This window comes from Protomyctophum parallelum, assembly GCF_964188405.1.
Source record: "Protomyctophum parallelum genome assembly, chromosome: 9".
NCBI lineage: Eukaryota > Metazoa > Chordata > Actinopteri > Myctophiformes > Myctophidae > Protomyctophum > Protomyctophum parallelum.
In genome coordinates, this window is record NC_139706.1 from 33296982 (window position 1) to 33324441 (window position 27460).

Here is a 27460-nt window from a genome sequence, read left to right on the forward strand (position 1 = left end):
TGTAAAGCATGGGGATATGGGTTTGTGCCAGTGGTCCTCTCTCCCACTGGCACAAACCCATATCCCCATGCTTTACATTGTTGACGTACGAGTGACTCTGCATTTTAAAGCGAAAGCTAGAAAAGTGTGGCATTCGCTAAAGGAACAAGAGGAATCTCCCAGATACTGGTTGCATTCTTTCACCTTTTCCCCCTGCTACCTTTTCCCATTTCACTTCTCTTCTTACCCAGACAAAGGCAGAGGAAAGAATGTCCAATTTTCTACAGTATCAGAGAAAAATACATGGTTGAAGTCACAGGGAATTGGATGGAAAGAGTGAAGCATGCAGTAAAAAAAAACCCCACTCTAGTCTTCATGCTCTCTTTTCAATTCATGTGCGACAATGTCACATGCTATCAGTGGTGGAAAGAAACTAAGTACATTTTACTCAAGTACTGCACTTAACCCATTTTGGGCGGGAACCCCTTTTGGTGTTAGCATTATGCTATGCTTTAGCTATTGAAAAATAGCAGATCTACAAGCTCATAGCGCGCCACCGAGTGGCGCGCTACGAGCTTGTAGGTCTGCTATTTTTGAAAAATCGAAGAACGACTGACATAGAAACAGCTTTTTCAGAAAACTGTCAGGATGTAGAAGACATTTTTAGAATCTGATCTCAGGTCAAGTATGGTTTTGAGGTGCTTTTACTTCATCACCTGGAACCACACAGGGACAGTTAAGTGTTCCACCTATACTTGTCTTGTGTGGCCAAATGCTTCCGACATACAGTCTAGAAAGAGAACGGAAGCTCTTTCCATGATTAAGCGATAGAGTGGATCATGTGACGCATCCCCTCACTTGGTGCAGCGGCCAAAACAAGTCCTACTCGAAGCAAAACAGACGTTATTTCTTCTTTCACTAGTTTTGTCGGTGTTAATTCCATGATACTCTTATGTATCAGCAGTGCACAAATTAATAACATGAATCTCAGATGACTATATGCTTCCGTCTCGTTGTGTTTCCAATGTGACTACAGTTCCGTGAGTCGTGATTGGTTGAATATCTTTCTGGTCTGAGCAGCAGAAAGAGCTTCTGTTACTCGGCTCTTGGGAGCTGTAGTTTCAGACTCTACAATATATAGCATTCGGAGATTGTGGAATAGATGTCTGGCTACGCAAGACTACACCTCTACTCCACTACTGATATACAGTAAAGCGGCTTGCGCTTGAACTGATTGTTACAACTTTAAGTAGGAAGTCACGGTAGTGATATCTGAAGCCCCACTATACCTCCATTATAGCTCTAGAGACACCTCTGAGACTACATCTCAGAGGTTTATCTGAAGCCCCACTATACCTCCATTATAGCTCTAGAGACACCTCTGAGACTACATCTCAGAGGTTTATCTGAAGCCCCACTATACCTCCATTATAGCTCTAGAGACACCTCTGAGACTACATCTCAGAGGTTTATAAATAGTGGATATAGACGATCACACACACACACACACACACACACACACACACACACACACACACACACGCTGAGCAGCTTAATGAACCCTGAGTTAAATGTGCTCGCATGTGTCTATTAATTGCCACTTGTAACCGTGCACTCTGTGATAAATAAAACACTTGATTAGTTGTAAAAAGGGGGAAAAGAGAGAGAGAGAGAGAGAGAGAGAGAGAGAAGATGAAGAAGAAAAAACTCTGCCTCTTTCTTGACAGCATAGCTTGCAGCAAATGTGTTAAAAACAGATCAGTGTGGCAAAAAGCTGTTCTATAAATACTCCTAGCAAGTTGAATGAAGTTTAAAGACGCTGAGAGTTGATATGAGACCGATGACAGCACGGCTGAACTATCCATTACTTTCTCTGTGATTAGGCTTTTCTGTCGATTTTTGATTAATTGAATAATAAAGAAGCTAAACAGATAAATTAAACAGACAATTAAATAATGTAATTCATATACTGTATGTATACTTGCATTCTAACTCTAGTACAGTACAGTACTTCAGTAAATCATGTAATACTTTCGTGCTCCTGCTCCCTCCCACATGAAAGACTGTTGGCGTTTGCCCTCTCACAGGCTCTGCCTGCTGGTCCTTCTGTTGGAACGGAAGAAGAAGAACCTTTATATTAAGGTTCTACTACAATACGCTGGCAGTGTTCCAACTGCAGAAGCACAAAGATGTCGGGGTGTGTGTGTGTGTGTGTGTGTGTGTGTGTGTGTGTGTGTGTGTGTTTGTGTGTGTGTGTGTGTTTGTGTGTGTGTGTTTGTGTGCGTGCGTGCGTGCGTGCGTGCGTGCGTAAGCCCATTACTTAAACCACATTATATTGTGTTGTGACTTGTGAGCTTGTATATCAGGCTCAGCTATTTTCACTATACTTTTCTATAACCTTTCTATAGTGTATATATACACCGGTAGCTGAAATCTAACTATGAAGCTACTTTAAAGTAAGACAGGGTTCTGAAGTGACCCAGTCAGTTATGAATCATAACGCCACAGCTGTGTCCCACAAAGTGGCGGTTACGCAAATGACTGACAGCTTCTATTTGGTGACAGCATGATGAAACCTCATCATTATGCTGGCTTGGGATGATATAAATTCATTGTAACCTTGAAACCTATTTTGAGTGACAGTGTCCTTTGGGAGCTCGGAGGGCTTGGCTGGTAATTATGAAACAGTGGAGAAAACACAATACAAGGAGATAATTGCTGACTGTCCGCATAACTCAGGGAAGGATCTCTTTTTTTAACCCATTCTGACCTGAGATCAGATTCATAACGAGGTTTCCGCCGGACACACACTGGTCTGATGAACCCATTCTGACCTTAGATCAGATTCTAAAAATGTCAGTCGTTCTTCGATTTTTTTCAAAAATAGCAGACCTACAAGCTCGTATCGCGCCACTCGGTGGCGCGATATGAGCTTGTAGATCTGCTATTTTTCAATAGCTAAAGCACTACATGATGCCAACACCAAAATGGGTGCCCGTTCAGAATGGGTTAATGGAGGGTGGGCGGTTCACAGCCTGTGTGTCTCTTTATTGAGGTAGAGCTAGTGGTTCTCAAAGTGGGATCGTGGCTGGGCTGTAATTCTGTACAAATGGAACCAAATGGACCCTCAGGGCTCTATTTATTGCCAACACCACCATCTCGTGGCTGAATTGTGTGCTCCGGGCCTGCCACTCGTTCATTTCAAAACCCATTTATTTTTAAAGGCGTTTCACCCGGAAACTGAGAAAGTGAAAAACCGCTATGTAACATGTCCCACCGATCATATCGTTTATATAAATTGATCCAAAAAGAAGAATCTGCGATATTACGATACTAAAAACTGTGTTCCCATAGACAGCATAAAGGACCTTTCAAACGGGCAGCGATTAACACGCCTAGTAATTAATTTTCAATGAGACCTGTGTTCTGGTATTTAAATCGAATACCAGAACGCTCGCCCCAAAACAGGCTCGCCCCGGAAGGAATTCAGCGACCTCGGAAAAATGGGGGGTGAGCCTGTTTCGGTGGTGAGCCTTCTGGTTACCTTTAAATCCTAGTAAACATGGACCCGTATGGGTCCATATGTTAAACTTTCAGACAGAACATCTGAAGATTTCACCGTGTAAGAGGTCTCCAGAGAAACGCCCCGCTTTGACCGCTGACCTCTCTGCTCCCCAGTCTGAGGGTCGTGAGGAACCCTCGGATTCGTAGGGATTCGAGGGCGACGATAACAGCGGCACTATATCTAGTGAGGTGTAGTGGGAGTGCTCTTGTGTATCACGTCGTTTGTTGTCAACACTTTACCAATTTGTAAAAAGTAAAAAGCCTTTCCGGGAAGTGTCCTGGGAGGGGGTTCACTCTGACCAACGTGGGGGGATTGTGGATAACGAAGTGCCAGAGCTGGGTGAGGTGAGGTCGCACCGAGCGGCGACAGCCCGCCAGACGACTCCTCTGCTATTGATTTATCTGTGGTCCATTATCAGAATGAATAGACCCTCAGGCCTGTCTCTATATTGTTCTGTCTAATGGCTTCTCTCCAGTGGTGGAAATGTATCTAAGTACATTTACTTAAGTACTATACTTAAGTACAATTTTTAGGAATTTGTACTTTACTTGCGTATTTCCAATTTCCAATACTTTTACTTTTTAGTCCACTACATCTTGGATTCAAATATTGTACATTTACTCCACTTCATTTATTTGAAAGCTTTTACTTTAGACAAAACTTACATTAAATTAACCACTTCAGCCCAAAATACATTTCGGCTATTTGAAAATAACCGATCTACAAGCTCACAATGTGTCACGATGCAATGTATTGTGACTGTGAGCTTGTAGATCTGCTATTTTCAAATGAGTTGTATACATTTGAAAACTTGTGAAATGGGACATTCTGCAATGACTACATTTTGAATTCAAGACTTTTACGTGTAACAGTGTTTCTACATTGCAGTATTGATACTTTTACTTAAGTAAAACATTTGAGTACATTTGAGTTCTCTCTCTCTCTCTCTCTCTGAAAGGCATTCTATTAACTGGGAAAGATTTTTGTCAAATTAACTTATCCAAACACAATGAACACTGAATCAATGTTCAATCCATCACAAAAAAAGAAAGAACCTTCACTCAATCACGGTCTATTACCGCCCAAGAATCCTCCCACGATAAAACCTCCTTCAAGCCGCATCATTCAAATGGGTTTCTAGAAGAAGCAACGAGAGCCAAGCGCTTCATTGCTCCTGTACAGAACTATTGTTCAGCCCCACTGTTTCGTTCTGTGCTTTTTCACCTGAATGGAAGCGAGGGGAAAAAGGGGGGGGGGGGGGGGGGGGTTACACACCACCCCTTTTCCTATGCCATACATTCTACAATTCTGGGAGTGTCTTTTGTGAACCGTCCCTGCTCTGCTCTCTGTCAAAAACCAAAGAATTCCTTTGCCCTCCTGCATGGCCCTGGACAATATACGGATTCAAGGTCATCATTGAAAGGGCCAAAAGAGTACACAGAAAAGGGCTGGGCCTGGCTATAAGCTGAAGGGATCTCATGTGCCCATGCAGGCCCCGGGGAACTGGGAGTAGCAGCAGCGGGTGCGGAGGTATGAGTGAATGGAAAGTTTCAATGCAAGACGTTTTCTTTTGGGGTGGTGATCATCAGGAGAGTGCGTGTAATCTCTCGCCCGAGAGCAGAGGAGGACAACAGATCTATATATAATCTCTCGCCCGAGAGCAGAGGAGGACAACAGATCTATATATAATCTCTCGCCAGAGAGCAGAGGAGGACAACAGATCTATAATCTCTCGCCAGAGAGCAGAGGAGGACAACAGATTGTCATTGCTGAGAAAATAAAAAAAATTCACTGAGATCCTTTTTTTTCTGTTCTTCCTTCAACCCTGACCTCAACATTTCCAAATATTCTTCTAAATCCTCCAGTTTTCTGAAATAAATATTTTCATGATTTTTCTAAAAATAGCAGACCTACAAGCTCGTAGCGCGCCACTCGGTGGCGCGCTATGAGCTTGTAGATCTGCTATTTTTCAATAGCTAAATTATAACATAATGTTAACACCAACTTCCCGCCCAAAATGGGTTAAGACATTAAAACCGGAATAGCATCTGTGGCATTTTAGATTATAGCTGTATATCGTTGTTGTCGGGCAGAAACCTCTTATCTACACTAAACCTTTTTCGTAAATGTCCTACTTGATAACTTGACCACACTACCGTGTCACAAAACTGTATCAATTCAAAAGTAGCACATCCACAAGTTTGAAATGCAGCGCAAATCTCTGCTACTTTTGATACTTTTTTTTTTAATCCTGAAAAGTTACAGTTTAAAAAAACAAAAAACACGACATAGACTAATACACAGCCTGGGGTTAAGAAAAGCACTGACACAAACTTTAAACTCAGAATTTCCAGTTGGTAGTGTTCATGTAGTTCTACTTCTGCAGAATGTTTAGATACCTTCAGCCAACTGGCACCTCTATAGTTTTAGTTGTCCGCTCAACATGAACACTAAACCATGATAATCCCATTTAAAGTCACTCTCAGTCTCCCCCTCGATCCACTGCTGAGCTGTTAAAACATCTGCTTTGTTTTAAAAATATAAATCCACTGGGCCAAGCAAAGTGGTCTGATCGGCATCTCCCATTGCGTGCATCGTATGATCGGTACGCCTGAAATTCGTCCAGAGCAAAAGGTTCTGGGAATGTAAAAACTAAAGGTTCTGGGAATGTAAAAACTAAGGTTCTGAAAGGTTCTGAAAGGTTCTGGGAATGTAAAAACTAAAGGTTCTGGGAATGTAAAAACTAAGGTTCTGAAAGGTTCTGGGAATGTAAAAACGAAGCGCGATTAAGATGCGTAATCTTTTTTATCATGTTATTGTTTCTGTAATAATTAATCAAAATGAATCAGTTAAAGTCCCAGCCCTAATGAAGTTAGGCCCTAGTGAAGTACTGTCACCTCATAGACACATGAAAAACTGGAAAAAGAAAATTGTGGCACTTCCACAAGAACTTGAATTAATTGCTATTTCTACTCGTCAAAACCAGTCCTCTCCATGCAGTATGACTTCAAAAGCGTTGCACACCCAGTCAAACTGAGGATGGGTATATGTTTGTTTATGTTTTTCTGCAGTTGGAACACAACCCAGCTTATTATAGAACCTGCATAATATCTTGAATATACAGTAAAGGTGGTTCTTCCGTTCCAACAGAAGGACCAGCAGGCAGAGCCTGTAGAGGGGGGCTCACGCTCACTGCACGGAGCGTTGCCTTCAGCAAACGCCAACAGTCTTTCATGTGGGAGCACGCTGGGGTCGCGACACTTCACCGACATGATGGATCATGGCTGAGATGAGAGAGAGAGCAGAGAGATGCCTGGTGCAGCCTGTGGAATGTACTGTATGTTAGTAACGTTCAGACGCGCAGTAGTGCCTTCATCCTACCTTAGGCTATCCTAATATAAATGCACCAGGTCTCTGTGTGTACGTACGTCTGTAATCCATCCATCAAATTAGACACACGCATTCCACACCACCACAGGGAGTGCAGATGTACGTCTACGTACGTCTGTAATCCACCATCAGATTTGACACCGGCCGTCGGATGGCCGCGATCGCCGGTTGTCCAGAACCAGCACAAAAGCTTCTGCCTGGGCTCTGGACAGGGCCCGTGCCCGTGCCCAGGCTCTGGACATCTCCATATATGAAGCTGGCCTGTTCTGACATCACAATGAAGTTCTGAACTTCTGACATCTGCATATACTCCATATAAATGTCTCAACCTTTGTCATTTCAAGGATATTTGTCCCTGACTTTTGGGTACTTAAGCCTGTCGTGCTGTGGCATACAACAACACATCCCCATCTGACGTTTGTGATGTCAGGGGAATGCAAAGGTGTTGTGGCAATGTAGCGGATGTGAATGAATCCGAATCCCTGTTGTTGCAGGATAAGCCTCTCTTCCCTTTCTTTTCCGAAGGTGTGTGTATTTTTGTCCTGTCAAGGTGACAGGTCAGGAAATGAAGAAGGAAAGGAACTGTCTTCCTAGTATGATAATCCGTTTGGAGCCTCACAGTGGGAATGTTTTGTTTTCTAAAGTGGACCTTCGTCACAGAAACCCTCCCCTCCCCTCTGTCTGCTATAGCCTGGCATCTAAACACGGATATGTGAAAAGACACTTTCCGCTCATTTTAATCTTCTCTCATTTCCCAGTCGCCCACCATCCACCCCACTCCGTTTGTCAGTAACCCACATAGAGTGTGGAGGATGGGATTTGATTGGAATGAAACCGTGAAACACTTGATTTATTGAAATGTATATTTTTTTTTTAAAGGAGCTGAGAGAGAAATTCAGAGGCCGGTATAAGATGTGGAGATTAATTGTTTAGCGTTTTCATTTGTCGTTCATCGGGTGTGGATTGACTAATAGAATTAGTCAGCCCTGGACCAGTGTGAGTGTATCAGCCTAATCTGATAGAAATTAAGAACAGGGTTCATTAAGGATGCTTAGATCTGACTGTGGATATGCTACAACATCATTGCTTTTCTTCTGTTTTCTTATTGTAGTCATTTCTCCTCTAGCTGTCATATTTACTCAACTGATGTTCAGCGAACCATGTCATTGACTGACTACAGTATGTGTTGGAAATGTGGTCTTGTTCAGTCTGAGAAAGCAGCAGCATGTCAGACTCATTATGCTGTCAATCAACAAATGTTGAAAGTTGAAATAAGAGATTGAGCGATTTCACTTGAACTGTAGCATAAATTATGATGCATATCTGGAGTAACCAAGCAGTTAAGTGTGCCTTCCTGCCTTGCACGGACACTTGTAGGAAAAAAAAGTCTCATACAAAAAGAAAAGAACATTCAGCCTTCATTTAACGCACAGTTGATTGCTCGCTACATCTCTTGGCGTTGCGCCGCACTTAAAAGGGAATCATTGATTTTGATGTATTATTAATCCTGAATACTGAATACATTAGGACCCTGGCTTTGCTTTTTACTGCCTTTACGGTTAACAAATTAGTATGAGGCCACTATAGATCACACTGCATAAGACAGACCACCCGTTTTAATGACGGCATGAAAGCGCTGTGTGAAGACTCTGATGTTTCATGCTGCTCAAAGAGGGGCTGACAGTGTCTTCCTCTGTGGGGGATTAGCATTAGCAGTGCTAGATGAAGTACTTCCACCACTAGCAATACCACAATATGAAAGCCCTCTGATAGAATTTGACTTGAAAGTATTGGCGTCCAAATATACTTACAGTACCAAAGTAAAAGTACTAGAAAATAGCCACATCTTGTACAGTAGATCGGTTATTTTCGAACAGCCGAGGTATTATAAAATAGGGCTTAAATGGTTTATGTGTTTTGTAATATCTAAATCTGGAAAGTACCAGTTACTAGAGCTACACATTTAAAAAGTACAAATTTGGCTGTAGTGTAGTGGGGTAGAAGTTTCACAAACCTCAGCATTGTACTTAAGTACAGTACTTGAGTAAATGTACTCACCTTAGTTACTTTCCACCACTCAGCAATAGAAGCCATTGTATTGTTGCTTTAAATGTGGTACTCAGCGTGTAGGTTGGCATGGCGGTTCTTTAAAAGTGTGCAGGAGAGGATTCGTCTGAGGCGTCCTTCTGAAGTGTGAGGATGAATCGGCTTATGATATGAAAATCCTTTCTAATTCTAAGCAGTAACGAGACAGGACTCGTATACCACACAGTCCCTCTGTTCTCATGAAAACTTTGGCTTGATCCATTCTTCCAGAAATAGGATGTGGGCATCGCAACAATCACAGATTGATTTGTTCCGATATCTGCATGGATGTGAAATCTCATATCTCAATAAAAATCGACTTCAGACTTGCCACGTGTATCTCCGCAGACCCCAGGGAGTGAAGTCGGTCAGATCAGTGGTTCTCCAACATTATCTATGATTTATAAATCCACAAATACTCATATATGGAGATCCCGGCGGCAGGGGTAGAGTGGCCTCTACCGGATGGGAACCGTGTGGTTCCCAGTTCGACCCCGGGCGAAGTGTCCTTGAGCAAGACACTTAACCCCTAATTGCTCCTGATGTGCAGGTTGGTGCTTGCATGGTTTTCTCCGCCATCAGTGTATGAATGTGTGTGTGTATGAATGGGTGAATGAAAGGCACAATCTATGTAAAGCGCTTTGGATAAAAGCACTATATAAATGCATATTTACCATTTATCCCTGAAATCATCCGTAATATAATGGCTACTGCACTAAGTAATGTGACTTACGGGTCAAAAAAATCTAATTCAGTTATTTTATGCACCCCAATTCTGAATTCTGTTTTTGCAGAGGATTCTGATGTCATCGCAATCGATGCCTGTCCATCTACATGTGACATGCGTTGATAAGCGTTTTATTGTATGCAAACACATATTTATTAACCACTTTCAATGTGGCATCCCTATTTTGGGACTCTTCATTATAGGCGAACATTTTAAACATTCTCTCTTTTCACCCCCAAACACATGAAACACACAACGAAAATAGTGGATCTAAAGGCTCTCAATGCGTCGCTTGTTGGAAGTTTATAGATCAACTATTTTCGCTATTTCGCCATTTTTTAACAGCCAACGCTGAAAACAACACGGATGCTTCCCCAGTTTTAACGGGATAAGGTTGAGAAATGGGTGCAGTGCTCCTTTAGCGCTGACATTGCAGCATGTTATTAGGCAGTGAACGGTGGTGCCAAATGTAGCATGAGTATTTAAGAGATGGCGGTGTCAGATGCTCTCTTCCACTCCACTCCTCCAGATTGCTCCACATCCTTTCTTGCCAGTCTGCGTTGGCATGTGCAGATTAATTATTTGCCTGTTATCTGTCCTAGATGTAATAAGGATTAAGGAAGCTCCTGGATGGCAGGGGGTTAATCAGGTTGGAAGCCAAGAGCACTTCTCTTTCTCTTCCCCTTCACTCAGTTGGGGAAAGTAACTATATACATTTACTCGAGTACTGCTTTTGCTTTTCTTGAGCACGTCCCTTTTTCAATACTCTGTACTTCTACTACACTAATCTCAGTGGCATTTGCCTCTGAGATTAGTGTTGCACTTTTTACTCCACTACTATTTATTTGACAGCTTTAGCTACTAGTTACTTTGCAGATTTAGATTATTACAAAACATACATTAGCCAATGAAGCCCTATTTTATACTTGTACTTGAAAATAACAGAACTGCAACCTCGTGTTGTGAGCTTGTAGATCTGCTACTTTTTAAAGAATATCGTGAAATAGGACATTCATAATGAGTGCATTCTGGTACATTTTGATGTACAGTACCAATACATTTGTACTTTTTCCCAAATCAAAATGTCGAACAAATAAGGCCTTTTACTAGTAACAGTGTATTTTTATGTAGTGGTGTTGGTACTTTTACTTAAGTAAAAGTACTTCTTCCACCGCTGTTAATCAGGTTGGAAGCCAAGAGCACTTCTCTTCCCTTTCTCTCTCTCCAACTGATTGCACCGCAGACACATCGCAACGGATTAAGTTAACACGATGACGGAGCCACCTACCAGGAGGCCCCCACCGGGCATCCAGGGAGTAACTTGTCAGAACCTGGCCTCCCGGGCCCCGGAAGATATTGAGAATATTAATACTTACCTTAATGGCCTCGACAAGATTTAAGTCTTGCCTCTGGGCGCAGCTCGAAGCACGGACTATTAAATCACCGAAATGAGGCAATCCCACTTGGATTTCACTGTGATTATGGCAACCAAATAAATGAATTTGCCACCATTACCTTTTTCCGTTTTCTAGAAGAAAACATATGCGTTGCCAGGGATTCAATACTTTCTTGTGATGAGCATTTCATGAAGGTGAAAGATTGAAGTGTGAAAAGATTTGTTCTAAATTGCGATAATTTGTGAAATCTCACCCTGGGTTTTAACAGCATGTCAGACAAGTTCAAAGATGCTGCATGAATCCTGGAAGTGTAGCGCCCAGGATTACATTAGATAATTGACAATAATAATTGGTGAAAAAATGGGTTGCAAAACCGTGGGATATATATTTAAAAAAAGATGCTGCGTGAATCAGTTGCCTCAGCTGTCAGTGTTAGCTGGAAATTGATGAAAATTAAAATTTCAAATGCGAAATCACACCCTACAGTACAAACCAAGCTACATAATGTATGTGCTTAATCTAACTGACGATTAAAATAATGTAACGCACACAAAGTAGAAGGTTCAACAACTATTTTGGGCTTCAGACCGTTTTTTAATAGTTCAAGCTAGAGAAAAGGAACCACACTCAAAGTCTTTCTTTGCTTACCGTATTTATTTATTTATTTATTTATTCAAAGATTTAGATTAGGACACGTACACAGTTTGGTTGTAAGAGGCTTCCAACAACTTGGGATGCCAAAAAAGCAGCCAAACGGCTTGCGGAATTCTGTGCAATCTCTTCCACTATCGGTAGCCGCCAAATATGGCGAAGACGCTGTTACTTGTACCCCTGAAGGGTGTGTGGGTATTTGTTGATTGCACTCTGTAAAGCACCTTGTAAATATTTGTGTCCTTGTATTGTATCTCTTATGTGGACATAAATAAATTATTAAAATGTGTGTCTTCCATCACAGGTCTCCTCATAGGGTCAGGCTGCGCACTCTATCCACTGGGCTGGGACAGCGAGGAGGTCCGACAGACCTGTGACAACCTCTCAGACCAGTTTGAACTAGGTAAGCTTCACACCGTCTGGGACTGCATGGGGTCCACAGGGGAACCACCTCTCCTTCGAGTCTGTAGCAATAGTGCAGTGGATGTCCCACCTGCTGGAATGTGCCGATGCCCCCCCGGAGCAGTCCAGAAGATGTGGTAGAACCTAGAGCTGTGACAATATACGACAAAACAATAACATAACTCAGACATTTCAATCATATGTGACCCATTGTGAATAGAGTTTAGTCGTCTAGCATTTTTTTATCCATCCATCCATCTTCAACCGCTTATCCGTAGTCGGGTCGCAGGGGCAACAGCTCCACCAGAGAGCTCCAGACTTCCCTCTCCACACCAACATTAGTAACTTCCTTCTGGGAGATCTCGAGGCATTCCAAGGCCAGAATAGCATTTTTTCCATTTTCATTTTTGAGTGGTGCAACCACTCCAAGGAACAGCAATGTCCGTGTTCACCTATGTGACGTTAATGTGTTAATGTGACTATGAGCACCAGTATGACTATGAGTACCAGTAGGGGCGCTGTTGTGCCAGAAACAGAGAGAGAGAGATAGTGCTGCACTGTTGCCTGCTAATATGAGAGAGAGAGGGGAGGGTCTGCATGCCTTCGACATGACTAGACGACATTAACAAGTAGGCTGTCTCCATTATTCCTAATGCACATACCGGTAATTTCCTTGAAAAATGAATGAATTTAGGTTTTTGGCCAGTTTGCAATCTCTCCCAGTGCATACTGGGCTGTGTTTGTGTTTCTGAATTCCATGAATTCCAGAATTGTGAGCACTCTACTCTATAATTGTTAGCAGACGGTACATTCTCCACCTACTTCTGAATTATATCAGTTGACCAAGCGGTCTGTTTGTTTAAGAGGTAAAATGACGTTTACTGCACTTGTCTCAGCAAAGTCAACCCGTTTCACACAAGGAAGGGACATTTTAAAGGTTTGACAAAAATGTCAAACATTTAACTTTACAACATTTTATCCTAAGAGCAAACACTTAGTGTAACACTGCGAAGTCAATGGTGGCAGTTGGGTTTAAAGGTCTTTTGACATTAAGTAGCGTCAAAGACAGTTTATGTGTAGTTTAATGTACAATAATAATGTGGATTATGAAATTAATTGAAGAAATAGATAGTAAAGATACTATGTGCATTTATAACAGATCATAACCACTATGATTCAACAAAGTCATCTCCTATCGTTTCCATTGTCCCACTTAACATAGGCCTACTAACTACAATACAGTGGTTCTCAAAGTGGGGTCCGGGGACCCCCAGGTGTTCCAGGGGGTCCTCAGGGCTATTTGCTTTATTCTTTCTTAATGGTCATTTTGGAATAATCTTGCTTTTAAAAAAAAATACACAAATCTTCTCTTCTGGGGGTTCATGACACAAAATATTTTCAGCTGGGGGCCAAATACATCAATCTATGTAGGGGCTCTTGACATGGAAATGTTTGAGAACTATACTGCTTTACTGATTCTGAATCTTTTAAATTTCCAGCACCCTCAATTTGGGTTCTATTGTCACAATGTAACAGCATGTTATGTTGCTCTAACTGCAAGTCTTGCATGGCCATGTCAGTAAGTAGTTGTGATCATATCACGTTCTAAGAGTTTCTCAAACCATTTTATTGTAAAGACCCCTATTTTGGTATGCATTAGGCTATTACCCCCATAACTGTATATGGTTCCATTTGTAAACTCAGGCTTCCACCTTTGGTTCTAGAACTGGTTCCATTCTAGATCCTCACAGAATACCTTACATGAACCTCATACTCAGAAAAGAAAGTGCTTCTGAGCTGTGTGTGAGAGAGAGAACCACCGATTAGAATTGTGTTGTATAGGCAAACGTACAGTAGGATGTTAATATACGGTGCCACAATAATTCACAATCATGGTCAAAGTATAAACATGCTGTCACATTCCTGTCATCCAGCCACAGTCCTGACTCCTGAGTGATGTTTTCGTTTTCTTTCTTTTTTGATTGGTCTGATTTCAGCTTGAAAATCATTGTCAATTTACTGTAGAACTTTCTTATGGTGGACAGGAGTGGTACTGGCTCCTCCAGCACAAACATCACTGGCCATGATGATATTATGATTAAAAGCTGTACACATAATGGGCTGATGGAGACAGAAAGTAGGTTTTTGGGACTAATTTATAATACTTTAAGTTGGTGATTAATTGGGCTGCACATTACAAGAACTACCTGCAGTTGATAGGTTTCCATGTACTACCACCACCACCAGCTAAAGGCCTCCTGCAGTGATAGGTTTACATGTACTACCAGTACCAGCTAAAGGCCTCCTGCAGTGATAGGTTTCCATGTACTACCAGTACCAGCTAAAGGCCTCCTGCAGTGATAGGTTTACATGTACTACCAGTACCACCAGCTAAAGGCCTCCTGCAGTGATAGGTTTCCATGTACTACCAGTACCAGCTAAAGGCCTCCTGCAGTGATAGGTTTACATGTACTACCAGTACCACCAGCTAAAGGCCTCCTGCAGTGATAGGTTTACATGTACTACCACCACCAGCTAAAGGCCTCCTGCAGTGATAGGTTTCCATGTACTACCAGTACCAGCTAAAGGCCTCCTGCAGTGATAGGTTTACATGTACTACCAGTACCACCAGCTAAAGGCCTCCTGCAGTGATAGGTTTACATGTACTACCAGTACCACCAGCTAAAGGCCTCCTGCAGTGATAGGTTTACATGTACTACCACCACCAGCTAAAGGCCTCCTGCAGTGATAGGTTTACATGTACTACCACCACCAGCTAAAGGCCTCCTGCAGTGATAGGTTTCCATGTACTACGACCACCAGCTAAAGGCCTCCTGCAGTGATAGGTTTACATGTACTACCAGTACCACCAGCTAAAGGCCTCCTGCAGTGATAGGTTTACATGTACTACCACCACCAGCTAAAGGCCTCCTGCAGTGATAGGTTTACATGTACTACGACCACCAGCTAAAGGCCTCCTGCAGTGATAGGTTTACATGTACTACCACCACCAGCTAAAGGCCTCCTGCAGTGTCCATTTCTGTTATAGGGAAATGATGAATTATTCTCATTGACTGTTAATATTGTGACTGAACTGGGTTGAATATCTAGCCTTGTGAAATAACTACAAAGTATTCTTCTTCTTACATAGTTCTACTAGCAGGCTAGAGGCTATATGCTGTAAGCATTGTATTGCTGCCCTCCACAGTCAGTGGTGTGCACTGCGTGTCCGTCTGTTCTTACATTGTAGTACAAAGTCACACACCAAGCTCAGAGAACAAAACATAATATAAAACCAGCATTAACCAAATTTCACAGCTTTCCAGTACAGTTTTGATATCAATATCTTCAAAATAAAACGGCAACAGTAAACAAGTATAGCTCTCTAATAACAGTCGTGCTAGTCAAATGTTGGGATTTAATTAGGTTTACCACTTTACAGATCAGCAGCTTAGCACATCCATCCATCCATCCATCCATCTTCAACTGCTTAACAGCTCCACCAGAGAGCTCCAGACTTCCCTCTCCAGAGCAACATTAGTAACTTCCTCCTGGGGGATCCTTAGGGGTTCTTAGGGGTTCCAAGGCCAGTGAGTCCTTGGTCTGCCAGGGGGTTTCCTCCCAGTGGGACGTGTATCAAGACCTCATTAGGCAGACGCTTGAGAGGCAGCCTAACCAGATGCCCGAACCACCTAAGCTTAGCTTGTCAATGTCATTAAACATAATAGTTATAATTAATTTATCCAGTTTCCACTTTCTCTCACCCCTACACGTAAGCTACCCCATTTGAAAAACAGATTGTAAAATCCTCAGTGTTAATTTAACTCCAACGGGTCCATTTGGTTCCATTTCATACACTCTTTGGAGTGACTGAGAAGGGGTACAGGCTTTAGTTTAGACATACTATTGGTCCGACTATCATTAGACCGACTAACATAACCCTAACTACAAGCACGGGAACAACGCATGTTCGACCACATCCGACCGACTATCATTAGACCGACTAACATAACCCTAACTACAAGCACGGGAACAGCGCATGTTCGACCACATCCGACCGACTATCATTAGACCGACTAACATAACCCTAACTACAAGCACGGGAACAATGCATGTTCGACCACATCCGACCGACTATCATTAGACCGACTAACATAACCCTAACTACAAGCACGGGAACAATGCATGTTCGACCACATCCGACCGACTATCATTAGACCGACTAACATAACCCTAACTACAAGCACGGGAACAGCGCATGTTCGACCACATCCGACCGGTCCGTTGGTGTGTCTAATCTGCGTGTGCATCCCATTGAGGCATTTGGCATGCAGTGGTAGAAGTACTGCTGTCAAATAATTGTAATGGAGTACAACAATTGCCTCTGATAAGCAGTGGAGTGGAAGAGTAGAAGTGTAAAGTATTGGAAAAACAGAAATACTCCAGTAATAAAAGTACCTCAAAATTGTACTTGAGTGCAGTACTTTCCACCACTGTGTATAGTATATAGTTCCTTTTATTCACCAATCCCTGATCTGACAGCTACAGTAGAACGTAAACACCCCCCACCCACCCACGGACCACAGGAGTACTAGCAAACCAACGGCTTTTAAACATGCATGTCATGTAGAAGGGTTATAATGAACTAAGGGCCTAAATCGTCTGAGCTGCTCCAGTACCTTCTTGTTCACATTAAACATGTCAGCAGTAGGGGTTCATTGTCTTGATCAAGGACACTGTGATGGACTCTATTAAGTCGCAGAAGCAGACTACCTCACTGCCCCAAGAGAAATTACATCTTGTCGGTGGAAGCCTCATCTGTCCAAAACTGTTCTCTTTTCAAGATTCCAATTAAACAGCAGCAAAAGTAGCAGAGCGACAAGCTCATTCTGCTACTTTTGATGCTTTTGTGTGACGCCGTAGTGTGATCAATTAATGAATATTTAATATACAGTATGTAGATAAGAGGTTTCTGCGGACAGCAGCGATTTCAAACCGATAACATATCCATATGCCTTCTCCTCTGACCAACTATCAGTGGACTACTGTAGGCCTATTAGCCAAACATACATTTACTTGAGTACTGTTACTTAAGTCAATTATTTTATTTTTTGGCTGTTGTGCTATAATGACGCTGACGCTATGCCTCTCTCTCTCTCTTCCCCTCCTCACAGGTTCGTGTACGATCGGCTGGGCATATTACTGCACAGGGGCGGGAGCGGCGGTAGCCATGCTGCTCTGTACCTGGATGGCCTGTTTTGCAGGGAAGAAACAGAAGCACTACCCCTACTAGGAGAGAAGAGACGAGAGAGGGAGGGGGTACATGATGACACTTCATTTATGCCCCGTTGTACGACGGCGTCGCAAACAGAAAATAGCCGACCAGGCCGCTCACCCATTGGCGTGCAACAACGTGTTAAGGGGGAGGGGGGGAGGAGTATGGGAGATGGAGCAGGGGGGAAACTTCCGGTTACTTTTATTTTCAACAGGAGTCACGTGCCAGCTCCCGTCCAACCTGCCGCGGTGGAGGGGGAAGGGGAGGAGGGGCGGCAAATTAATTGTACCCAGCCGCCTCCCTCCGTCCGCCTCCCCTCCGCCGATCCGACACGTTGTCGCACGGAAACGTGTGAGCGGCCCGCGCTTGTGAGTCAGCTATTTTTAGGGGCAACGTGACGCAGTCATAAGACAAAGTATAAAGGGGGCTTTTAAGAAGGACAAGGGGACGACCACAAAGGACACCCCAACGGGCAGCCGGGAGAAAAGGGAGCAAAAAAACTCTGCCTCGAGGGACTCACAACCAGTACAGCACAGCAAAGCACCAAAGACACTTAAAAGTCATAAGGGTGCACGTCATGGGACAAGTTGCTCAGCTGACGGCAACTGCAGGGACTGTTTTGTTTTTTTCTTCCGCAATGCAGCACACACACACACACACACACACACACACACACACAAACACACACACACACACACCCACACCTACACACACACACACACACACACACACACCACACACAGATTTGAAAACCTGGAACGTTCTCTGACAAGCTATTCTTTAAAAGGAAATCTGTATATGGACCAATCCTATTTGTAATAATTGTAATATGTATATGTAACTACCGTAGCTCTTTTTTTTGTAAAGAGTGCTCTATTGTTTTTTTTGTCTCTTTGTCTGATTTGATGTCTTCCACCCTTTCTGGCCATCGTTGATTTTTTTGTGGTTGTGTGTGTGTGTGTGTGTGTGTGTGTGTGTGTGTGTGTGTGTGTGTGTGTGTGTGTGTGTGTGTGTGTGTGTGTGGCTATATGTGGCCATGTGCGCGCGCATGTGCGACAGAGACTTAAGTGATATTATCTCCGTTGTCATGCTGACATGTTTTGTGTATCCCTCTCCACGGCACGTTCTTGCCTTAAACACAGAAATGCAATAATAATCTCTATAGGCCTAAACGTACATAAAAGCAATCCGATGTCGTCTGCACCGCTTCTCAAACACAGTCTCATTTTTGTTCTTCCCCAAGACTCGGAAAGCGTAAACCTCCTATTTTATTTAACGTCATCTCTTCAAGATATGCGTTGTGTACAATGATGTATTTTATGTTAGCATACGTCGTTTTTGTATTCACACTTGCAGTTATTCTTTTTTGCCGCATTGTTTTTTGGATTTGTAAATAAATGTTTATCTAAATCCTGTGCTTCAATGTGTGTGTTTATACTTTATATGCCCCAAATACTGACCATGCCTGATGCCAGTAAAATGCTCTGGGCTAATTTATCCGTCGTAACTCAGAGAGTTTACAAATGCAACCAAATATAAATTCTCTGAGTTAAATAATGACTAGCAGATTTCAGCTCGCATTCCTAAAAAGCTTTCCCATCACCTCCTGACCTCGACCGTGTTGAGTTCACACGGGCATCCATTTTGGATCGATGTGGAGGGATAAGCGTGGGTGGGATTGTGCATTAAACTTTTCCTGTTACTGACTTGGTGAATCCCTTCACGCCCCACCACCCCAGTCACATTATGTGCCTCTGGTCAGGTTACTCAGCTTCAAAGCAGTCTCACACACTAACACGTGTGAGGTCATTAACATTTCATGAATGCCATTTTGTACATTTTTCCACCATTCTTAACCATAACACTATAGCCATAAGTAGACAATCTATACAAGCTAACAACTGACGTCCAACTAAGTATAAATGAGGCGCAACGCCAACCCCGAGTCCTAAACTTGACCTCTAAATGCCTCACTCGAGTTCCCAGAAGTTCTAGTTAGCTCTCTGCTAAATGCCTAATCCTAACCTTAAACCCCATCCTGAATCTGTACCTAATTGTAAACATAATCCATAAAACAAACATTTCTCTCTGAAGGCCAATAAATTGTCTTCACAATGTCTACAGTGTTTCTTGAAATTCTATTATTATTTTGGGGCTATTTGGCACCCTCACATATAAAGTCATAGATGAGTACTAAAAACACATTTCTAGCCTAGAATACCAAGTGGCAGCTCCATATGGTAGCTATGATGTATCTCACACTAAATATAGTCTCATCAGCCTGCTTTCAGAATGTGAACGACACAGATAGCACTTCCAGAGCTGCCATACGGTGCTATATACAGTAGTATACATGCTTCATCAAAGGATGAGCTGGAACTCCCGCTTTCAACCAACGCAATGTGCTATTATTAGTAAACTCCATGCCTCTGACATGCTTTGTTTATTTATTTATTTGTCTATTTATTCATTTGGCTCCTATTTTGTGTAACAAACGGCGCTTTATGGATTGGCTCGAGACCAAGTATTCAAAGTCAGCTCATTGAAAATGCAGCTGTAGTGGGTGTATATACTCATTAACACCATCTCCCTCTCTCGCACAATACATAGCATCCCCCAGATAATACCCCCCTCCCAAACGCACCACCACAACCTCCACCACTCCCATCTGAGGAGTCTCACTGTTTAATACATAAATCAGTAGGGTTCTTCCCTGCCTTCTGCCGGCGCTCTGATCTGCACAGTGGATTGATATGAGCAGCGATTGTTGTTACAAACGGTGTGCTCTGTGGACCAGATGTCATGATCTCCGCTATGACACATTCAGGTCAAGCAGGAAAGCACTCCTTCCCCTCTCCGCTGTTCCTTTTCACCAATACCACAGACCCAAACAGTGGGTGCAAAATAAATGTTTCATTGTGTACAGTTTCACCGCAATCGCATGCTGCGTTCATGATTTGCAGCGTTTTGTTCAAAACAGGCCACTGCTGCTGCAAACTTTAGATCAATCTTAGCCAGTCTTGTTCCCATGACAATAGAGATCATGTGTACCGATTTCGATTTGTGTGAGATTTTGACATTACACATCCAAAAATGTGCTTTACATAAGTCGGCCTCCTGGTGGCACTATAAAGAGCAGATGTGTTGGGCTCTAGGGAGTCTGTGCATACAAAGTTTTACACAGATCGGTGCAGTTATAGGTTAAAACACAAATCGGCCGGTCATAGTTTTGTTTAATGGCTAGAGACTGTGTACCAATTTGCGTGATGTTAGGACAAAATCTGTAGGTACTATATAACAGGCCCATGTAAAATATTTGGGGCAGAGGTTCAGCTATGGCATCCATGATGGAGTGTGTTTTTGCAGTTTGGCTGCGATCAAGACGGACACACAGACGGACGGACGGACGGACAGGGTGCAAAACATACTCTCTCCACAATGCCTTCAGCCTGGTGGAGACAAAAAGTTAAACGATCAAATAATGAAAATAGCTCAGAATGAGAGCTTGTAGATTGGCTATTTTGACATGACATGACATGACATTTCGCGAGTCCACTGAAACACTTTGGGAACCAATGCCACAGATAGATGGATGCACTCTGAGGGGTTTCTTCATACAAACTAAAGACAATGGAATGAATCACGTACAGTAAAGCGATCAGCGTTCATGTAACCACTTGAACCCATAGCTTGAACCCTATAGTATAGTCCCTTTTCCAGCTACTTTTGGCAAAAAGATTTGGTGTAGGCCTAGAGGGGGGAAGGAATCCAATGTACCCATCAAGTATAGCGAAATGTACTGAAGTGTTAAAGGTGGTGTAAGTTATATTATATTATAACACAAAATTATTATTTTTTTGTTAAAAGGTTAAAGCTCTATGATAGAAATCATTGCTGTTATGTTTGTTCAGTAACACAGGCTCCGCATTTCCAGCTCTTTCATAAATACATTCATTCTCAAGGGCTACCACTCACCCTATAGGCTACTAGGCATAGGGAATCACCCTAGGACTCACCCTATAGGACTCACTATAGGCATAGGGAATCCCTACTGATTACATTGGGCTTATGAGCTTTTAACAGTACCTGTCAACCAGTAGGCAATCTAGGCATCCTACCTGATTCACACTTTTAATTGCACACACACTTAATGCTATGACATATACAAGTATGTTATAAAAGTAGGCCTATATAAACATGTAGGCCTATAATAGCAAATAAATTAGCATAATTAGCTAATTATTCCCCAAAACAAGAAATGACTATAACTTTGCTTTACTTAACTTAGAAAGGTGATCTAAGAGTCTAGTCTATGTTTGTGATGGTTAGAAATTAATCTGTTACCATAGTGCAATCATACCACCTTTTTAATTTGCATAATTTGCTTAAGTCGTGAAAGAAATGAGGTCATTTCTAATTTTTTCATAATTTAGTCAAGATTTATCTTAGTCTAGATCTCTTATAGGCTGAGTCTATACATGTCCTGAAATTTGTATCTTGCCATGACTAAATTGTTCAACCTTTTGTCATTTAGCATATTTGCATAAATTATGAAATAATTAGGCTAAAACCCATAAAGCTATTATATGTTTTGCTTTACCATTATTGAGAAGGATCTTACAGTCTAAGTCTGTTTTGATGTCCATAAAATATAATGTCTTGTCATAATTAAGTTATGTAACCTTGATGACTTTAATCCTGGGGCAAGCCTTGAAGGGATCAGCATGACAGGTCTGGCTACTTTCAAGTCTTCATGTTATTTTGGAGGCGTCCCACACATTTCAAACGCTTTAATAGCGTTCGCCGAACGGCGTTCGGTATGGACTATGGAGGTGCGGCTACGCGTCGAGACTACTAACAACAAAGATGCCAATTTAGGGAATCTTGTTTTTTGTCCACTACTCTGCGTCGCGTCGCGTCCGGCTACACACTCATGGTTACCCAGGCAACAGCAGTGTACTGTGTGTACAACCACTGTGTACGACGCTAGCTGCGTGACGTCACGTTGACCGTCGCGTCCTAACTGTGGCACATATGGTTACTACCCAGGCTACATGGTTACCCAGGCAACAGCAGTGTGTAGTGTGTACAACCACTGTGTACAACGATGCGAGCTGCGTGACGTCACGTTGACCGTGTCTGATGTCACGTCACGCTAACGTCCAATCAGAATCGCACTGACGTGGGCTATTCAAACGGTTTTCACGTTTTAATCTCAGTATATTGTTGACGTCTGTCAGAGGCAGCTAGAGCTCTACAGAACTTGTGTTGGAAGTAGTCAATTGTAGTAGGCCTACACTCCTTTGAAAAACGACAGAAAGGAATTGTGAATTATTGTAGCTTATTAATTCAATACATTTCTGAAGAAGAGCAAACAACTATGTATTTTCAACGGCCTAGCCCACTTTCAGCTATTCATCAAGACAGGACTAATGCAACAGCACACTGGCAACAGACAGGGGAGGAGACACTTAGGAGATGCTTAAGAGAGGAGAACAAGCCAAAGTTCTCCAGACAATTAGGAGCCGGAGAGAAGCCAAAGGTCTCTAGACACTTAGGAGAGGAGAAGGAGCCAAAGGTCTCTATCTCTGGCCAAACTAATGGCCCTGACTCACTTGCAGCTCATTTCCAAGCACTTGGTCCTGAAATGAGTCCATTTCCAAAGAAATTTGTTATTGCTAAGTGTGACATAAGTTATGGAGCCAATCTAAAGGAGGTGTTCAAAAGCTTTCATGGAGCCATTCTCTGTGGCATTTCAACGGAGTTTATGATTGATAATAAGCATGAGAACAAGGGTAACACAAGCTATGGAGCAGATCTCATTCAAATTATTCCTGAAATGAGTCCTTTTCCAAAGGAATTTCTGATTGATAAGTGTGAGGATGAGGGCACTCCGGTGAACTATAGTGACGCAGGCTCTCACAGTCCTGAAATGAGTTTTACTACTAAGGAGGTTCTTACTCGAGGAGAAAAGCAGGATGTGAGCAGGGCTGCATACTCTGCACTCACACAGCGTCGTCTTCCCATCTCGTCTGTGAATAAACGTCGCCATGTGAAGGAGGATGACGCCGGCCACAAACGGCAGAAACTGCAGGAGACAGGCGACAGCCGCAGCAACAACACATCTGTGACTTCTGTGCACCCGGTTATAGTGAGTGCCCACAGCCACCCCTACTTCAGACCTCAGCCGCATGCGCCATTCAGAACACCTCTCGTCCCGTCATTCGCACGTGCACAGTTTGTCCCGCCATTCGAGCATGAGCGTTTCCCGCCGCAATTTCTGTTCCCCCCCCCGTTCGCTCATGGTGAACTGTTCCCCCCACGATCCCCTTTCGCTCATGGTGAACTGTTCCCCCCACGATCCCCTTTCGCTCATGGTGAACTGTTCCCCCCACGATCCCCTTTCGCTCATGGTGAACTGTTCCCCCCACGATCCCCTTCCGCTCATGGTGAACTGTTCCCCCTACGATCCCCTTTCGCTCATGGTGAACTGTTCCCCCCACGATCTCATTTCGCTCATGGTGAACTGTTCCCCCCACGATCCCCTTTCACTCATGGTGAACTGTTCCCGCCACGACTCCGCCCGCCATTCGCGCATGAGCGCATCCCACCACCATTCCTCCCGCCATTTTCAGAACAATGGTCCCCAGCACCACCATTCCCCCATTCCTTCCCGCCATTCCCTCAATCTCATCGAAAGTCCTGAATTTTGCAAGTCGCAGCTTTCTGGTCAAACAGTCAGCTGCAAATGCTTAAAGCTGGATAAAAGACAATACGTCATCAGAATCTAAAACAACTACAAACTGTGTGACTTCTTAGGACTGTCGGCATGGTGGAAAGGTGGACCAGAGGACAGGACTGTAGGCATGGTGGAAAGGTGGACCAGAGGACAGGACTGTCGGCATGGTGGAAAGGTGGACCAGAGGACAGGACTGTCGGCATGGTGGAAAGGTGGACCAAAAGACCAGATCTTCCCGGTGTGTTTAATTGATGTTTCCTGTGTGACAATTTCACATTTATTTCACAAAACAAATTAGAATGTTGGCCAGACTGAAATAGATTATACTATGATACTGAAAACAATTTTATGAACGTGTGTATTTGTTGATGTCTATAAAGTATGTTATGGGAGGTGACTGAACCAATAATTGTGAAATCTATTACCGGTACATTTTATATATTTATATGTATGTATAATGTATATGGCTTGTTTCATTGATGTATAAATAAAGGTATTTTAAATAAATATATTTTTTCAATCCTCAAAATGTGTTGTTGTCTATGTCGAATCACATTAACACAAAATGTAGGATATACAATTTACAATTTAGGCATTTAGCAGACACTCTTAATCCAGAGCGATTTACATTAAGCAAGAACAAAAAGCATGGCAATACATCACATACATAAAAAGTAGTTATCATGGATCATATGTAAGCTAAGAACGTCACAGTGGAATATTTATATAATGAAACTGTATGAATCGGCCCTAAGACTTAAGAGACTTCTTATAGATCTTCCAAGCAAATTTGTTGTTGTTGTTTGATACATTTGTTTTGCTGTATTTTTCCTGAACAAAATGGAGCCTTTTTGGCAAAACAGGTCTACCCATGTGCTGTGAGCAGATGTAAAGGGGGTGGTGGTTCTGGAATGGCAGAAGTCACTGCTGAGCCTTCTGCAGGTATCGAGGGAGGGCTGATTCATGAAGACATCTGTGATGGAAGGTGCCAACATGATAAACCTAATGATACAGTATACAGTTTCATTCATGTCATGCCAAATGTGTTTGGCCGCAGACCCTATCTGAAAAGATGTTGTGCCAGGCCGGGACGCCCATAGAAGATTTATGATGTTGCAATGTTTAAAGAATATTCAAAATTTCTCAAATGTTTTCAAGATTCTTTTGAAAATGGCAGACATACAAGGCTCACCGACACGTTGTGAGCTTGTAGATCAGCTATTTTCAAATGGCTAATAGGGTTAAAGTTATTCTGATACTGTAGGTACTATTTATACATTTAGCTGAGGACCGTCTGGAACCCCCTCAAGGACCCCCTGGGCATCCCCAGACCCCACTTTCAGAACCACTACTCTAACATCCAAGTCAGGTTTCTGTGGAGACTGTGGTTAGTTTAATCACAGATGTGCCATCAGGTTCTGTTTGTATTAGCCAAAGAGACGTCTGGCACATTGGGAACGTGTGGATAATGTAAAAGTAAAACACTATAGCAGCAGTGGTTCTCAAAGTGGTGTCCGGCGCCCCCCGGCAGTCCTTGAGGTTGCTTCAGGGGGTCCCCAGCAAAAGTGAGAACTGAATGGATCCTCACAGCTCTGTAACTATGATTGTGTACAAATGTGTACACTCAGAGTTATGGGGATGGGGGTCCATGGCCTTGTCTATGATGCACTGCATGCACTAGGTCCTAGTGCATGCCAAACAGGCAGTCTTTGTTTGATGTAAATTAGGACTATACCAAATCTCAGCTTTTAAAGGTTAGCCTATTTCTACATTCTGGTTGTGTATTGATACAGTAGATATTTATCTATGCCATATGGTACCACAGAAGACTGTTGGCTTTGGCTGGTTCATACTGTATACATAAGGGAAACTTTGACAGAAAAAGACTCACTCACCGTATAGAAAATATAAGTAAAACTCCTTAGACTGAGACTTTATTTTATCATGCTCATAAAGTGCTCTGTGCTCAAAGTGCAATTAAAAACAAACGTTTCAGTCCTTCGCCAGTGCTATCATACTGTATACATACAGTAGCTCTCAGAGAATGAATTGAAAGGAAAATGATTACAGGATTTAAGATTGTTTTCTAGAGATCAGGGTAAACCTTTAGGTTAGAGACTCATTGCCTTTCTATAATTATGAAGATCATTTTGGAATTATATTCAGATAATGATTGCATGATGATTCCACAATGTCAAACTGGAGCGTGGCTTCAGGAAGTGAAGTAATAATGCTGTGGGCTTCTGGCTTGCAATAGCAATAGCATATCAGTTGTGAAACAGTCATCATAAACAGAAATGTCCTAAATAAATCATAACATTGGCAATTAATTAATACTTAGTTTGAAATCAATTTCAAATTAAAAACTGTCGATTAAATATAATTATAGATTATACGATGTTGTACCGACAGTGGAATGTGTGTCACGCCTGTGTATTACAATACCAAATATAGCTGCAAGCAGCGATAAGACGGGGCCAAGCAATTAGATAAATCACACCCACAACTGCCTTTTTGGGTGGACACCTCATATGTCCAAAACTACTTTGCAGGATTCAAACAATGGCAGATTGACTCAACAGATCTGCTATTTTTGATGCTATTTGTGTGACGCTGTAGTCTGCAAGTAGGGCGTTAATTTACGGGAAAAACACGGAAAGTAAAAAGCCTGCCCAACAGCAACGATATACTGTACATGAAGTAATAACGGCTGTGCGACACCCTGTATCACCACGGAATATCAGGCTGATCATTGTCGCGTTGTCAACATATATTGACAACATATATTGACAACATTGGGTGTGAGCCTCACAGTGTGTGTACATACTAGGAGAGAACTCAGCTCACAGCCCTGAGGGATATGTTTTTATGTAATGTTGACCATTTTCACCAGACAAGAAGAAGCCCACTAGTCCAGTATCCAGGTGCACACATGGCCCACAACAGAACAATTGTGTTGAATGCAGTGCTGCAGTCAACATAGCCTAGGCCCAGAGCATTCACACACAGCTGTTGGGTGGTGTGAAGAGCCATATCGCACTCACATCATCGGTACATCTATCTATCTATAAATGCACCAAGTCTCTGTCTGTGTGTGTGTAATCCACGTAACTCGAGAACCTTTCGCCCGCACAGACTTCAAATTCGACACACGCGTTCCACACCACCGCAGGGGGTGCAGTGGCCGGTGTCGAGTCGGTCGGACCCGCTGTTGTCCAGAACCGCCCCAAAAAGACCTCTGCCCGGGCTC

The 27460-nt window shown here is 42.7% G+C and overlaps 1 protein-coding gene across 1 annotated transcript in view; it reads left to right on the forward strand.

The window, feature by feature from the left end:
- Nucleotides 1-18881, forward strand: part of LOC310864911 (LHFPL tetraspan subfamily member 6 protein) — a 70279-nt gene extending 51398 nt beyond the window's left edge. The window contains exons 3-4 of the mRNA XM_083773743.1: nucleotides 12099-12197; nucleotides 17371-18881. Coding sequence (XP_083629869.1) covers nucleotides 12099-12197; nucleotides 17371-17489 — 218 coding nt within the window. The 3' untranslated portion in view covers nucleotides 17490-18881. The remainder of the gene's footprint in view (nucleotides 1-12098; nucleotides 12198-17370) is intronic.
- Nucleotides 18882-27460: the final 8579 nt, after the last annotated feature.